General features: G+C 37.7%; 1 protein-coding gene across 2 annotated transcripts; it reads left to right on the top strand.

Moving 5' to 3' along the window:
• The first annotated feature begins 6148 nt into the window (after positions 1-6148).
• On the top strand, positions 6149-17018 carry LOC121865160. Of its 2 annotated transcripts, none has more exons than XM_042364465.1 (8): positions 6149-6240; positions 6750-6983; positions 11276-11363; positions 12851-13005; positions 13863-14054; positions 14556-14918; positions 15185-15269; positions 15742-17018. In XM_042364465.1, exons 2-8 carry the CDS (start codon positions 6816-6818, stop codon positions 15861-15863), a joined length of 1173 nt encoding a protein of 390 aa, XP_042220399.1. In that variant the 5' UTR covers positions 6149-6240; positions 6750-6815; the 3' UTR covers positions 15864-17018. The 2 variants fall into 2 exon arrangements, with proteins under 2 accessions (XP_042220399.1, XP_042220400.1); XM_042364466.1 differs by lacking the exon at positions 6149-6240 and adding an exon at positions 6243-6316.
• Positions 17019-17551: the final 533 nt, after the last annotated feature.

Below are 17551 nucleotides of genomic sequence, written 5' to 3'. Positions count from 1 at the left end.
TAGGATAGGGAAAAAGTAAAAAAGTGTAAAAAAATTAGGACCATCTTTATTTCTGAAATGAAAACTACAACTTTCTACAAAGTAACTTTTCTTGTTTTTTTGTTGGCAAATTCTTCAATGACATTGTCAAAAACTATTTCATCTGTCAATTGTCGCTCTATAGACAGTATGGCAAGATTTCTCAACCGCAAGGTGCTCATAGTAGATCTTAAGTAATTCTTGATCAGTTTTAGTTTCGAAAAACTCCTCTCACAGGTAGCAACACTAACAGCAATTGTGAGGAAAATCCTCAGCATTATTACTATATTTGGAACCGAGTTCCCAAGGTTATACTTTTGAATAAACTGCAAAAGTTCAAGGGGGCCTTCTTTCCACGTCTGTATTCTGTCTTTAATAGTTATAGCAGCAACAGCAACAAAATGCTGAAATCTTTTTCTCTCAACGAGGAACTCCTCTTTATCAATGTCGCAGCAAAAGTCACATCAATATTTTTTAACCAATACTTTAATATTTCTTACCTTATAGTATTATGTCTTCCAACGAAGTAAATAACCGGATCGAAAACACAAGAGAACTTAAAAGTCGTCTAGCCTCCCCTCGTCTTGTCACGATGGAGACTTGTGCAGAACTGAAGTGAATTGCTTGTAACTGGTGGATTGGTCGGCTGTACATGAACTGATATGACCCGAGACTGCATGGTTTTGCAGCTACTGGAGACGTTAATTCATCCCTTTGTATCGGCGGCAAGTTAATCCTCGTCGTGTCTGACCTAACACCTGACCCACACCACATGAGCTCACTGGCGTACTTGTTTGAAGTTGTTTCCTTAATCCTCAACAGGTTACAGGTTGTGTGTGGGGCGGGGGGGCGCATAGCAAGGGGGTAGCTCATGACGTGGCCGTGATGATGTGGGTCAGGTGTTAGGTCAGACACGACAAGGATTAACTTGCCGCCGATACAAAGGGATGGATTAACGTCTCCAGTAGCTGCAGATATGGGTGATGAGCAGACCCAAAAGTGCCGCCCGGGGCGGACCCCCCGCCCCTCCTCCCGCCCCCCTAGCTACGCTAGTGACTGTATCCATTTCCAAACCCTATATCACAAGCGAAATTAAGGTAATGATAAAAGAAAAACACACTCCAAAGGAAATTTGCAAAAAGACCCATAACTTTCGGTGATGCTTACTGAAGTATCAGAAATAGAGTAACTTAAGCAGTTATAAATGCCAGATGTAACTACAGTACAGTATTATACAAATAAGCTCCAGTCAGCATCAAGCGACAGTAAGAAAACCTGGATTGTCATAAATTCTATTCAGAACAGGAGCACACAGCCTTCGGCCCCCCACTCAGCTTTTATGATAAATGATTCAGTTGTAACGGAACCCTCCCCCATTGCCAACCACTTCAATGAATATTTTATTAATGTTGGCAAAAATCTTGCAGAGAGCATCCCAGATCACCATGAGGAATTTAGAGCCTACCTGCAAAATGAGCTGTTCTTATTCCCTGTCACAGCAGATGAATTACTGACCACCATAAAAATGTCCAAAGATGCAGCAGCAGGCGAAGATAATATACCAATGGGCATTATCAAGAAAGTAGCCCACTTATTACTACCTGTTCTACACATTTGTAACTCCTCCTTCAATAGTGGTGTCTTTCCTGATAAACTGAAAATTGCTTAAGTTCACCCAGCATATAAATAATCTGGGGACAAAGGACTCTTCAAGAATTACCGCCCCATATCAGTCCTCCCAGCCTTGAGTAAGATACTGGAAAAGCTAGCATGTAATAGACTAAATTCCTTCTGCAATGCCAATAACGTCTTTACAGACTCCCAGTTTGGATTTAGAGCTAGAAGGTCGACTGAGAGTGCTCGGCTATCCAGTATATTCTTGGACCTCTCTAAAGCCTTCGATACTGTCGACCATACCATCCTCCTTTCAAAGCTTGAACATTATGGAGTTAGGGGCCTGTCCCACAATTGGTTTACCTCATATCTGTCTAACAGGATGCAGTATGTCTGCTATAATAATCACCAATCTGACTCCTCGCCAATCTTGTATGGAGTCCCCCAAGGTTCCATTCTCGGTCCAGTACTGTTTTTCTTGTACATAAACGACATAGTCCACGCCAGCTCACTCATAAAATACAACTTATTTGCAGACGATAGTAATCTCTATGCCAGCAGCTCAGACCTCCATTCCTTGATGAGAACTATGAATACTGAATTAACTAAAGTCAGGACCTGGGTAATACGTAATAAACTGACCTTAAACCTTGAGAAAACCCTCTACACGATCTTTCACAGAAGGAAAGACTTACCTGCAGACTTGGACCCCCTGTATCTTGGTAATACAGTCCTCAAACACGAACAAAATACTAAATTCCTCGGAGTTATTGTTGATGAGAAACTTAACTGGAGAAACCACATACAAGCCATTCACAGTAAAGTCAATAAACCGTGCAGTATCATGTATCACACTCGACAGTCACTCACTCACTCTCACAGCAATGAAAGAAATCTATCATGATCTTGTTTACGAACTGTTACACACTATGGGGGTCCTCTGGCCCTTCAAAAACACAATCTCTGGTTACTGCACAAAGAAGAGTTGTACGGACAATGACCTACTTGAAAAAAAAACAGATCACACAAACGAAAAATTTGCTATATTGAAAATTTTAAAATTCGAAGATATTAACACCTACTGCTGTGCCCTCTCAGTCCCAGACCTCCATAAAATATCACGGTGTGAAGGTGTATATTAAATCTGGATTGAGAGTAAAAAAAATATTTTCTATAACCTTGAAATTTCTAGTCAGAAATATCTGGCCCAGGTGACGGGACTGGAGGCTTTTCATGGTTAGCTATAATTGCTGACACAATACTCAGGAGACCTGACCACCGCTCTCACAGAAGGAGCTTCAATGTAGTCCCATCATAATATGATGAGACTATTATATTCTGTCCAACTTTGGACGTTTTTGGAATATAAAGACTATTTTTTAAACCACGACCCACAAAAAGCAACTATTGACTTGAGGTCCATTGTGAAATAGGGAACAATATCCCCCCCCCCCTTTCCCCTTTCCTACGAGAGGCACCTTTGGGGCGCTTATATACGTCTATCAAAGCACCGCTCATCTTTTTACAGTATAAAATATGAAATCGAAGACGTTCTAATCTTCTTTGGTATGCGAGGTGTCTGAATGCCAGCACCAGATTGGCGACCTTCCTTTGGACGTTCTCAATCAATGGGTGTATCCTGGGCTGAACGAAGTGAACGATATTCCGCAGACTAAGAATAGATTCTTTAGAGCATTCAGTTACGGAAGATTTTCTTTTTTTTCGGTTTTCTTCGACATAATCGAAGAAATGAGGTGAACACTGAGCTTGAGTGACCCATGATCCACGTTACCAGAGGAACTTAACGTGTCTACTATATCGTCTCCGACTGGCGCTTCTAGTAAGTTTCTGCGGTAGACAGAGCACCCTCATCTCAGATTATCCTTACTATAATCCGCAAGTTGGCTGTGATGCACAGTGATGGTTGTCCTTGTGACATCATCGAGCGTTCACCCACACACACCAGTTGTGGAATTCGAACTAATTATTTTGATTTTGAAGCTTCGACCCTTCAGGCAGGCTCGTCACAGCTATTTGATCTCGTGTAGAAGTTACTAATCGTTACTTCAATACTTGAAAACTGACTTACTAGAAAAAGTCAATTGTAGTGACATTAACGTCTAGCTGGCGTGTTCTGTCAATAGAGTCGTAATAAAGAGCAGATTAGTTTTATTTTATTACAATATCTGGTTTCAGAGACAACTTTCAATAACCTTAATAAAGATTAACTTTCCCGGAAATTGTTTTAGATTGTAAATTTCGGATGTGAACCTTTCACCCATCGCATGACAAATATTCACTTAATAAATTTGTACTTAACCATAGTTTAAAAAAGAAATGATAGTGATCAAAGTGTATGCAATGTTTCCGTGACCGATATACTGTATGCAGTATTCTGTATAACGTTACGTATTGTCACACTGTACGTGCTCCTTGCCTTTGCACTTTTGCTCTCATTCATAAATCTTTTTCTTGCATATCCTTTCACTAAGGATTTGTTTTTGTGTTTTAGAAAATGCGATTATAACATTGCACAAGTATAAACAAATTTAAAAAAAAATGCATAAAATATTTTAAAAAATTAAAAAATTCTTCCGTTTAAATTATTATTTGACCGACAATAATTTTAAACCCAAACAAGGATAATTCCTATTTATATATACTGTAAATCTAAGCATCTGAAAAAATAATGTCTGAAGCATATTAATTGACCGAGGGAAAAAAATATAATTCCGAGAATATATTTAGTCGGCGGGTTTGATTTTTGAGTCGAGAACCTCCGATCGTCACGATGGCCACATTTAATACGGAGACTTGAATCAGCAACAGCCCTTCTTATACGTGCCACCTTTGCCCTCGCAGGAATGAGAAGACACTTAGCTCCGTGCCATCAAATTAGGATAACCCCTTATGCGTCGTGTTCATTGAGATATTATATTTAACCCAATTAAGGAAACACCGTGAATCATGGTGTCCTCAATACACTTGCCCACTCGTACCCCTTTCTTGGTAAGAGGGCCAATCACGGCGTGCTTATAGCGACCAATCACAGTAGGCTCTTGAAATATATATCTGTAATTAAATTATGATGATATAAGAATCCAACCAAACGTAATTTTTTCTAGATCTATGAATGTCTTAAATAATCATTCTTCTCAACCTTTACAAACTCCTCATTCATGTTCTTTTACTCAAGTACTTGATATAGGATGGTATAAATTATCTTCCTTTCCTCGACTCTTGTTTTCACTGCATTTTTCTCACTAATAATCCATATACACTTTCTCTGGTACGCTCAACAGATTTATGCTTTTGTAATCTTTACGTTACCTCTTATTTCCACTGCACATTAGAACTTTTTACCCTGTTATATTTCACACAAAGCCTGTTCGTCGAGCTGATGGCGCCGTGAACCTCATTGGGAAACTGCCCGTGCCTCTTATGTGGTGTCAGTAGCATTTTACCGAATCCAGCTGGTATGAAACGCGAGGTACATATATATACTTCATTTTTAGTCCATATAACACGCGGACTTTGAACATATAATCAACGACCTCGTTGATTATATGTTCAAAGTCCGCGTGTTATATGGACTAAAAATGAAATATATATATATATATATATATATATATATATATATATATATATATATATATATATATATATATATATATATATATATTGCTAAAATCACACGGGGAAAAGGGAAACAACGGAGCACCTTAGCTTCCGTCTTTATTCAAGAAATCTTCAGAGGCAACTGGATTACATGAACAGAGATAGGCTTAAATATACAGGGTGACATTATTAAGCTTGAGTTCAAGTCATAATGATGTCATCCACTAATCCCCACACCAACACCAACACACACGTAGAGGAAGCAAAAGAGAAAAAGGGCCACGTTACTAGTCAGGTCAAAATACCGGCCGTCTAGTTTGACGTCAGTAGTGGGGAAATTTCTTGAATCAATTATAGCAGATAGCATGCGATCGCATTTAGAGAAAAGCAAATTAATCTACGACTCTCAACATGGGTTTACAAAGGGAAAATCTTGTCTAACAAATCTGCTGACATTTTTTTAGGAAAGTCTTCGAGGTAGTAGATAATGACGAAAATTACGATGTTATTTACTTAGACTTTAGCAACGCATTTGACAGAGTACCGCATCAGAGGCTTCTGAGAAACGTTAAGGCTCATGGTATCGAGGGGAAAGTTTTAAATTGAATAAAATCATGGCTCACCGATAGAACGCAGAGGGTCAGCGTAGGTGGTGTTAAATCTGAGTGGGGCCGTGTAACCAGTGGGGTTCCTCAGGGGTCAGTACTAGGCCCACTCTAATTCATAATCTACATAAACGATCTAGATACTGGGATCAGCAGTGACCAGAGGGCAATTGCTCGGGATGAGTCTTAAGTTCCAATGCTGAAAGATGAAGATGCAGGAATGACGTTCACGATGACGAGCGATTATGCTCCACACTAAGTAGACGACATCTTCATAACTCTCGTCACTCTGCTGCTTCCTCTCGCAGTATGCTCGTCGCCTCTCTGCGTTAACTGTAGTGGTCGGATATCGAAATTGGTGTACCCTTGACTCGTTTCCCAACCAGTAATTATACTCATTTTCTTATGGTCTCGGTGTACAATATGGCGAGGGACATAAAGTGTTGCATTTGTTCGTCCTTGTGAGTTGTTTCTATTAATAACTTCAGATTTCGCTCTTTATAGTTAATGCACTTTTTTTTTACCGGGGATCAGCCCACCCGGGCACAGGTCAAACGACCCACAACGGTGCCCAGGGGCGAAAAAATAAGAATAGAATGAAATTAAAAGAAATGATGTCAGGGATATTTGGGTGGAATCCAATAATAATTAGCATTTTCCTTCGTCTTGCAGCCGAGTTATTGTTATTTTCAAACATTTTCTGTGACTGCTAAATGATTATCAGTCCTGTCAGCTTCAATAGTCTTGTTAAGAATTTATTTATCTAAGTCATCATCGAAAATTTTCAACGTACTACATCAAACATACCAGAATTATGGAGATTTAATTAAGATGTGCTAACCTGCAGATCATAGCCTGACGAGTAAATTCTCTAATTTTACATTTCGAAAACAGACAGCCACGACGAAGCTCCCGACACCAACTAACACTTGACCATCATTGGCGCTTCCTTGAAACGCCATGCTGTCTCTTCCTGTGAGTCACGAGTCCAAGAGGATCCTACAGCTGCTCCTGCTATTAACTGGATCCTTGGTCCATTCCGTAGAAGGACTCTTTGGCCTCCCTGATTTCCTACAGTATGGTGCATGTGCACAGGTCACCCTCGTGGAGAACTTTGATCCTGTCAAGGTAAGATGATGAATATACTCAAGCATTTCAATTAAAACGCTTTGAAGTAGAGGACCTATGGTAGAAAGTAGCTAATGACTGCTCCCAACAGGTGATCAGTATTCGTGTGGGGGCCGCCCACATGACGTGGCAGGTTACCGGGAGTAGGAGGAATTGTGACTACGCTAGAAACAAAAGCGAGTTCATTTCATATGGTGAAACGTGGGTATATTATCTACCTAATTTTCGTTTTAGAAAATTGCAACTTTAAGAGTGTATAGCCAATATGTAGAGGTGCTTGCTTGAGCAGTAGGTATCCCTTTGTAAAATGTGTCATAACTGCAATAGGTCATGATTATCTCTTAACTAGGGTACTGCAGCAATGATGATAGGCTTAATTGAGCATTAATTTAAAAATAGATTTTTAATTAGCTAGATACTGAAAGGTGAGGTTCAATTGAGTAATCTTTACGACAGCTGAATGTATTTAACCATATACCGGTAACGCTTCCAATCGTATGAACCTGACAAACTTTAACACCATTTTATTCTTTCCGCTTTGTATAAGCGGTCAGTAAGTATAATTATACAAAAAGTTTCCTAGTGTATATTGTGGTTTGTAAGATAATTGATTACATTTGAGGGGATGCCCTTGATGTGTAGTGATTAACACGGGTCCTCCTGTTGGCGGCGGAAATCGGGAAACTTGCTAAGATAATATTCAGTCCATGAAAACAAGGTTCAGAGTTTGTAACTGTGATGGCTTGCCTAATACAAATAGATGACAACGATGAAAAATCATTAATAATTGTGGAACAAGAGGTAAATATATGCCTTACATTTAAAGAGTTGGGAACTGTGCGCGAGACGGCACATAACAAGTGATACCAAATCTTGTTATCTGTTGCCAAGGTTACGTAGTGCACTTGTGTTTGTTTTGATTTTATTTGCGTGTAATTTTTTGCCTGCTCTGTGTTTGTATTTGTTTAATTTGGGTATGAAAAATATCAACACATTAGGAGTTTAAGAGTTAATTTGATGAAGCAAGTTTTCAATTTACTTGGAAAAAGAAATTCAGACTGTTATCCAAATAGAAACACTTAACCAGTCTCTATACGGGAATATCCTAAAGAATGTTCATGACTGCTTCTTTTTAGTCCGTAATAGTTGATTATATTGATGTAAATCCATAGTTTACGGCAGCCCATTCATCAGCAGTATTAGTCAACCATTCATCATCAGCAGTATTAGTCAACCATTCATCATCAGCAGTATTATTCAACCATTCATAATCAGCAGTATTATTCAACCATTCATAATCAGCAGTATTATTCAACCATTCATCATCAGTATTATTCAACCATTCATCATCAGCAGTATTATTCAACCATTCATCATCAGCAGTATTATTCAACCATTCATCATCAGCAGTATTATTGAACCATTCATCAGCAGTATTATTCAACCATTCATCATCAGCAGTATTATTCAACCATTCATCATCAGCAGTATTAGTCAACCATTCATCATCAGCAGTATTAGTCAACCATTCATCATCAGCAGTATTATTCAACCATTCATCATCAGTATTATTCAACCATTCATCATCAGCAGTATTATTCAACCATTCATCATCAGCAGTATTATTCAACCATTCATCATAGTTATTCAACCATTCATCATCAGCAGTATTATTCAACCATTCATCATCAGCAGTATTATCAACCATTCATCATCAGTATTATTCAACCATTCATCATCAGTATTATTCAACCATTCATCATCAGTATTATTCAACCATTCATCATCATCAGTATTATTCAACCATTCATCATCATCAGTATTATTCAACCATTCATCATCAGTATTATTCAACCATTCATCAGCAGTATTATTCAACCATTCATCAGCAGTATTATTCAACCATTCATCATCAGTATTATTCAACCATTCATCATCATCATCATCATTCAGCCATTCATCAGCATTCATCATCAGCAGTATTATCAACCATTCATCATCAGTATTATTCAACCATTCATCAGTATTATTCAACCATTCATCAGCAGTATTATTCAACCATTCATCAGCAGTATTATTCAACCATTCATCATCATCAGTATTATCCAACCATTCATCATCAGCAGTATTATTCAACCATTCATCAGCAGTATTATTCAACCATTCATCATCATCAGTATTATCCAACCATTCATCATCAGCAGTATTATTCAACCATTCATCAGCAGTATTATTCAACCATTCATCAGCAGTATTATTCAACCATTCATCATCAGCAGTATTATCCAACCATTCATCAACAGTATTATTCAACCATTCATCAGCAGTATTATTCAACCATTCATCAGCAGTATTATTCAACCATTCATCATCATCAGTATTATCCAACCATTCATCATCAGCAGTATTATTCAACCATTCATCAGCAGTATTATTCAACCATTCATCAGCAGTATTGTCCAACCATTCATCATCATCAGTATTATTCAACCATTCATCATCATCAGTATTATTCAACCATTCATCATCAGTATTATTCAACCATTCATCATCAGTATTATTATTCATCCATTCATCATCAGCAGTATTATTCATCCATTCATCATCAGCAGTATTATTCATCCATTCATCATCAGCAGTATTATTCATCCATTCATCATCAGCAGTATTATTAAACCATTCAGCAGTATTATTCATCCATTCATCATCAGCAGTATTATTCATCCATTCATCATCAGCAGTATTATTCATCCATTCATCATCAGCAGTATTATTCATCCATTCATCATCAGCAGTATTATTCATCATCATCAGCAGTATTATTCATCCATTCATCATCAGCAGTATTATTCATCCATTCATCATCAGCAGTATTATTCATCCATTCATCATCAGCAGTATTATTCATCCATTCATCATCAGCAGTATTATTCATCCATTCATCATCAGCAGTATTATTCATCCATTCATCATCATCAGTATTATCCAACCATTCATCATCATCAGTATTATTCAACCATTCATCAGCAGTATTATTCAACCATTCATCATCATCAGTATTATCCAACCATTCATCATCAGCAGTATTATTCAACCATTCATCATCAGTATTATCCAACCATTCATCAGCAGTATTGTCCAACCATTCATCATCATCAGTATTATTCAACCATTCATCAACAGTATTATCCAACCATTCATCATCATCAGTATTATCCAACCATTCATCATCAGTATTATCCAACCATTCATCATCAGTATTATTCAACCATTCATCAGCAGTATTATTCAACCATTCATCATCAGTATTATTCAACCATTCATCATCATCAGTATTATTCAACCATTCATCATCAGTATTATTCAACCATTCATCAGCAGTATTATTCAACCATTCATCATCATCAGTATTATTCAACCATTCATCAGCAGTATTATTCAACCATTCATCATCAGTATTATTCAACCATTCATCAGCAGTATTATTCAACCATTCATCAGCAGTATTATTCAACCATTCATCATCATCAGTATTATTCAACCATTCATCATCATCAGTATTATCCAACCATTCATCAGCAGTATTATTCAACCATTCATCATCATCAGTATTATTCAACCAATCATCATCAGCAGTAATATCCAACCATTCATCAGCAGTATTATTCAACCATTCATCATCATCAGTATTATCCAACCATTCATCATCAGCAGTATTATTCAACCATTCATCAGCAGTATTATTCAACCATTCATCATCAGCAGTATTATTCAACCAATCATCATCAGCAGTAATATCCAACCATTCATCATCAACAGTATTATCCAACCATTCATCAGCAGTATTATTCAACCAATCATCATCAGCAGTAATATCCAACCATTCATCATCAGCAGTATTATTCAACCATTCATCATCAGCAGTAATATCCAACCATTCATCAACAGTATTATTATCCAAACATTCATCTATTCCTTTTCTGTTTATTTCATGTACAATGTTTTAGCAGTAAACATTGTCTTTTTTCAGTATATATTAAGTCAGTTATATATATAATAACGATCCATCAATTTTTTATTTCCTTTCACCGGACTATTAATCTCGGCGTGTGACTGACATCTTTTCAAGCAACTTTATTCTATCATTTTTTTCTCTCGTTTTAGTACAAATAATATATTCTTCTCATTACATTTCAACCAGGAATTTCTTAATTTATTTAGCAGTATCAATATAATTAGGAGCAACACTTTACGTTCGAATCTCTCAATCGAGTGGGTCCCTGTGTTTACAGTATGGGGGTCTCTGGTTCGACATATCGCATGTCCCCAACAACTACCAGCAGACTAAGGCATGCATCACGCAGAACTACACCTGGATGGGTAAGTTTCCAAGCAATATTCTAGATGTGCCTCCAGACCCACACTGATCTACTGTTGGATAAGTAAGTCTTCAAGTTCACACACTATAGATGTGAAACTTTATTTATGGTTCCTTATGTAGATTCAACTTTCTTCTTGCACTGTTAATTATTATTATTATTATTATTATTATTATTATTATTATTATTCAAGCCCGACCTGCGATCATTAGTAAAAGTCACAAATTTGTGTCCTAGATATTAATCCACTATTGATGACAAGGAAACTTATTTGCTAACATCCGATGATACTATATGATCGTCGAAAAGAAGTTTGAGGAATGTTAAATATAAAATCTGATTGTCTAGTGTAGATATTAACATGCGAGTCCTTCTGGTTTCGGATTCAAATGCCGATCAGAGTTTATAACCAACGTCAATTAAGTGTTAGTTTACATTAGTAATCTCAAGCAATCAAAGTTAAGAAACAGTGTATCAAGTATAACCTGCTCTATAGGAATCGCCCAAACCTTAGAGAATTCGTTCATTTTTGTAAACATAGTGAGTCGGAATTTACATTATCTATTGGCCACCAGCTCTAGGGCGTTTTAAAAAGAATTTTGCGAAAGTGCATAGCAGGTTTAGTGACAGCTAAAGATAAATGTTGTTCAAGTATTGTGGAATTGTTGTGAGCGATATAAAGTGAAAAGACTAAGGAATTGTACACTGGCAGTGTGCTGACTGTATATAATCGAAGTGAGAAGTCTAGTTGTGAGGACTACTCTGTGAAAGAGTTTGTTGTGAAGATTTAGCGATTATTAAAGAAGACCACAGTGCACAGGTGTGTTTCTGTGACCTGGCTGAAATGTACCTGTCTGTTGTTTTGCCTGTACACTGATACCGTTCGTCGGGAAATTAACGGAAACTGGCGGGACAGCTAGTGGTAATTCGACGACACTTGGTGATAATTATATCAACTGCTTCTGTATATACGACCTGGCCTTTGGTAACCAGCGGTGGAAGCTGATAAGCGGTGAAAGGGGTACGTAACACTATGTAACACTGCGTCTACTTGCACATTTCATGTCGAAAGAAAACTCGTTATCTGCACCGAAGATAAAAGTCAAAAACATTTACTATGAAGGCTTTTGACATTATCTCTAGTCTTGTCACAAAGTTGAGAGTAATTATAATATAAAAGTCATATCTTCGACTGCTACATATGGACGTGCAACTTGGCTTGGTCCTCAGCATGAGGTCATTCTCTACTTCACAAAACCTAGATACAGCATAATGTAGTGTTTAATTTTACTTGCATTAAATCTCACAAACACTTTGTACGTCCTGTCATCAGCAGATTATTGAATACTAACAATCATGAAATGTAATGACTCAACATAACCATACGCTGTGGTACGTTCGTTCAGATACCCTTGAAGATAACAAGGTTATAAAGCAAGAAAAGTATTGACTAAAAATTTTCAGAACTTATTTACCTATCCGACACAGGAAATTACCTGAAAGTGCAGACGGGGGGATTGACGGACGAGGGAAGGGAGGTGAAGCAGGATATGATGTTACTGCCGGCGGACGAGCTCCCGAGTGCCCCCAACCTAGCCCACATGAGGGTCATCGTCGACGGCATGCCCGAGTCTCCCTACCAGGTAGTCTTCCCCAGAAAGTAGTCTCCTTTACTGGCACGTTTCTCTTAAGAGGTACTCTCCTTTACTACCCCTTACCAAGTTATTTCCGTCACCAAATTCTCTTCCTTACTACGTAGTGTCATTTACAAGATCTATCCATTAATGTTTTTTAAATTTCAATCCCCCCCGTCACCTTGTTATTTTAACTATGTCTCCCTCTATGTCGATTCGTTTTCTTTTTCTAGGCACTGTCCGTTGCCTAGGAATTTCGTTGACTAATTCTCTCCTTTTCTAAGTTCCCTTCCCTGCTAGGAATTATATTTCATGAAAACTTAAGTCTCTCGCCATGTATTTTTCCTGAGCGCGAAGTGTACGAGTATTTTATAAGGTTTTGTGTCACTCGTCAGGTTCTTTCTCTTACCTAGAAGTGTATTGATTAGATCCGATTCTTTTCCCAGTTTTTCCTAAACTAAAAAGTACAGTAGTAAATTCCATCCTTTTGCAGATATTCTCTCCTGTCAGGAAGTATATTTTTTTAGATAACGTTCTTTTCCACATACCTCCGTTTGTCAAGTATTGTTTCATGACCCTAATTAACTAATTCTTGTGAAATATCATTCTCAGCTGCTGTGCAACACTTCGCACTTTTACCAAGAATTGAAAATAATTTCTAGAGAGGGACCAGACTGCGATTAGAGCAACAAACTAATGCGTTTCCTCTGTGATAATAATTCTGTAATCAATTGCGACTTTTTAAAGCATATATGAAATATGTCGTCAGTGATATAATGAACGTGGGATAGAATACCTGTATGTTCAGATGAGATACAACACACTGATAGTTTTCTTTCATGTTGCCTTTCATTCGTCTCTTCTAGGTTGTCACTACAGACTACATCAACTATTCCTGCGTGTACTCTTGCCTGGAGTACTTTGGATTTCGAGCTGAATTCATGTGGTTGTTAGGTCGGAAGCCGAGTTTGTCGGCGAATGACGGAATGAAGTGTTACGATTACTTCACCTCCATTGGCGTCGACCACACCAAGATGAAACAGACCACACAGGAGCAGGTGAGCAGTCCTCTACACAACCTGAGACGCAATTTTTCTCAGTTTGTCGTGACCTCACATCATCATGACCCTTCTCAGTGTGTCGTGATCTCATACCATCTTGACCTTTCTCAGTGTGTCGTGACCACACATCATGACCATTCTCAGTTTGTCGTGACCTCACATCATCATGACCCTTCTCAGTGTGTCGTAATCTCATACCATCTTGACCTTTCTCAGTGTGTCGTGACCACACATCATGGCCATTCTCAGTGTGTCGTAATCTCATACCATCTTGACCTTTCTCAGTGTGTCGTGACCTCACAGTATCATAAATTTTTTATTGTATTTAGTTTTGTTTGACATTACTTAAGAATAGATAAGGGGATCTAAGACAATGGCACATTTATAAGCATTGAATCTATATGGCAGAGAAAGTCATTTGTTTAATATTCTCAGCTGTCACCTCATTCTTTCCAAGACTTATAGAAATTATCAATAAAATAAGACATTCCCTGTCAGAATTGTCCCTACATGGAGAAGCTCGACCAGATGTTGGAGTCTAATAGGTTCCTGATGGCGAGGAACATGGGCTCTGAATTACCAAGAGAGGCCAAAGTTCTCTCAACCACCCAACAACCTACAACCACCCTAGCAACCACTCCAGTAACCACCCCAGTCACCACCCAATCACCCCGCAGCACCCCAGCAACCACTCAGCCGGCTACCAATATCATTCAAACAGCCAGTACACCCATTGCCATCTCAACATCATCTCGGCCACCTACTACCACTCTAGTGACGGAAAACCAGCATAATTTTGCCGTTTCGACACCAGCGCCTTCAGGGAGCTCCCATGATATACCGTTGAAGACGAGGAAGGGGGTGAGAGACTGCTAAATAATAATAATAATAATAATAATAATAATAATAATAATAATAATATATAATGATGATGATGATAAAAAAATATTTGGAACCATTCCCTGTGTCTTGTATCTTTCTCTTATCATTTCCTGACAGCGTTTCCACTCACTCTTGAAGCTCTTGACTTTATTCAGCTTGTTTATGACTCGTTTCACCTTCTCACTTGTTACTGTTTCCTCTATCTCTTTAACGTTTTTAGTAACAATAACACCATTCCTCGACAGATTCCAGAAGACATGAACGATCAGTCCCCACAGACCGAGCTAGAGGCGTTTGACAGCCTTCATATAGTCCCCAGTAGCGACAAAGGTACAGTGCTGAGGCTGCAGCTGTTAGGATGAAACTGCTTGAGATTTAGGCACTGTTTTTGCTCTCAGAGGTTTTAGTCTGTTTGTCTACCGTCCAAGAAATGTAGAAGGAGAGTTTTCTGCATTGAATATTTCTGGATATGCATTGTTAACGGACCAGAGTAAACACCATGCCATTGTTCTCAAACTGTAGATAAATGTTTCTGGTGACTTTTACCAAATGTGAGTATAATTGTTCTACTGATATGATGACCTGCCAATAATAAACATAATTTTTTTTTAGAGAATGCAGTAGATAATAAGTCGAAACTGATTTTGACGTTCTTATGTTTCCATGATATATAACGTACATTTGAAAGGCAAATAACGTAGTATGTTGTTGCAGATGTCGAAGTTCGTTCTGTAGTTTTATAATATTTTACACAGTATAAATAGTTTATTTTACTCCATGTTAATTACTTTCTAATTTGTAGAGGCGATGGGACGTGAGAAGAAGCGAAGGTTGGGGAAAGACTCCGTCCAGAACAACTCCGTCACCACCACAGTCACCACCTCCCTCCTGCTGGCTACACTTACCCTACTGCTACTACACTAACCTACTACCTCCCACTATAACTTATCATATGTTCGTGTTTTAACGTTACATAAACTGATCTTCATCCATAGGTTTTGTTTCCAATTATTACAAGTTGTATATAGATTATTTCTGTACCAGTGTAAGTCTTTATCTTTATTTCCTGCTGAATTTAACACTCACAGCATCTGTCCACCAGATCATTGTCATCGCTAAGTATGTCTTTATTCCCATATTTGTGAATGTAACGAGAAAGAAAATGGAAAAGAAATCATCTTTTTCCCAACATCGCAGATCATTTAATAACAGTTTATCATAATTGCGATACCCTGAATTGTTTGTTATGATGCTAAAGACTCTCTACATGTAATTATTTAACTTGGGTTAAAGATAAAATTTCAACGCCTACTAATGCTGGGACTGTGAAGTGCAGTTTTTTAATTTGACTCTCAACCATACAGTAAGTTTAACAGTAACAAACGATGGCACTTAAGATGAAAGTTGGGCCTTATTACCGGTTATATAAGGTCCAATTTTTCAAAAGTGCATACGATGTACACAGTATTCATCTTTTACCCGTAACAAGATGTAAGAATGCAACTAATCGTAGGGTCAGTTAGAGCACAATAGTAACGTGAAAATATTTTTGTAAAAAATTATATATGCTAATTTTGTCTTTTTAGTGAGTTAAGATACAGGCTCAGTGTAAGTTTTTTACATTAATTTTGTGCGTCAACCAGTTACTGTAAGTATATTCTTACATCTTCATTTAGAATCCTAAGTGTCTTTAGAGAAAATCTGAAACCGATGAGTAGCCTCGTGGGGAACTTTCTTGGTCACAGATTTAAAGTGTAAGAAAGAGGAAAAGAAATAAAAAAATATTGTTTTATGTTTGTGTTACTAATGCATGCATGTGGATTTATTCTCATATGGTGCAGCAGTTCGAAACTTATTGTTGGTTCCAAACAACTGTGTGCTGCTGTATGATGCTATGCTCTACAGTAGTTACACAGTACAGTACGTTACATAGCTGATCAAAGTTTATATTTTTGTCTGCTTCACTAAGAGGTGAATTAAAACATTCGCCTTTTATTATATACTGTATTGGAAAGTTCTGTACCTGTAATTTCTAATTAAACCTGTATTTATATACATGAATAAATGTATTTGAATCAACAGCTAATGACTTAATGCGCTTAGTAATTGTGATACCTCCTTGTGCAGTAATTGTATTGAATCTTTAAGTCATTAATTTCTACGGTGTTGAGTGATGCAAGAAACCGTATTTAAAAGCACTACGGAGATGAGAAACTGAGAGGACTGTCGTCAGCACACTATCAATGTACGTACAATTCCTTAGTCTTTTCACTTTATATTGATCCCAACAATTCCACAATACTTGAACAACAATTTTGAGTTGTCCTACGAGGCTGGTACCTTACACTCTGAAGTCTGGTAGAAATGGTCGACTTGACTGAAAGCCGCTCACTGCCACTTAAATATGTCTCGTCATACGCCTAGAGCAATGAGCATTCTAACGACGTCCAGACACTGGAGGTCGGCGCGAGGAACGCCTGGAGAATTCTAGAATGATTTAGGCTTACAATAAGTAAATCATAAAAAAAATGATACCATACATTCTAGAATATTCTTGCATGAGTAATACATCAATATAAACAAGAAAATCTAACTAAGGTTGCCAAAACAAC

The sequence above is a fragment of the Homarus americanus genome, unplaced genomic scaffold (assembly GCF_018991925.1).
Source record: "Homarus americanus isolate GMGI-L3 unplaced genomic scaffold, GMGI_Hamer_2.0 scaffold37678, whole genome shotgun sequence".
Taxonomy (NCBI): domain Eukaryota; kingdom Metazoa; phylum Arthropoda; class Malacostraca; order Decapoda; family Nephropidae; genus Homarus; species Homarus americanus.
The sequence above is the reverse complement of the archived record's forward strand: the minus strand, read 5'-3'. Positions and strand labels throughout refer to the sequence as shown.

Bases quoted from the DNA above. Each gene is read 5' to 3' on its own strand.
- LOC121865160 (XM_042364465.1), top strand. From the start codon at position 6,816: ATGCTGTCTCTTCCTGTGAGTCACGAGTCCAAGAGGATCCTACAGCTG. The intron at 13,006-13,862 runs GTAGTCTTCCCC...CGTCTCTTCTAG, and splicing joins TGCCCGAGTCTCCCTACCAG to GTTGTCACTACAGACTACAT. The intron at 14,919-15,184 runs GTGAGAGACTGC...ATTCCTCGACAG, and splicing joins CGTTGAAGACGAGGAAGGGG to ATTCCAGAAGACATGAACGA.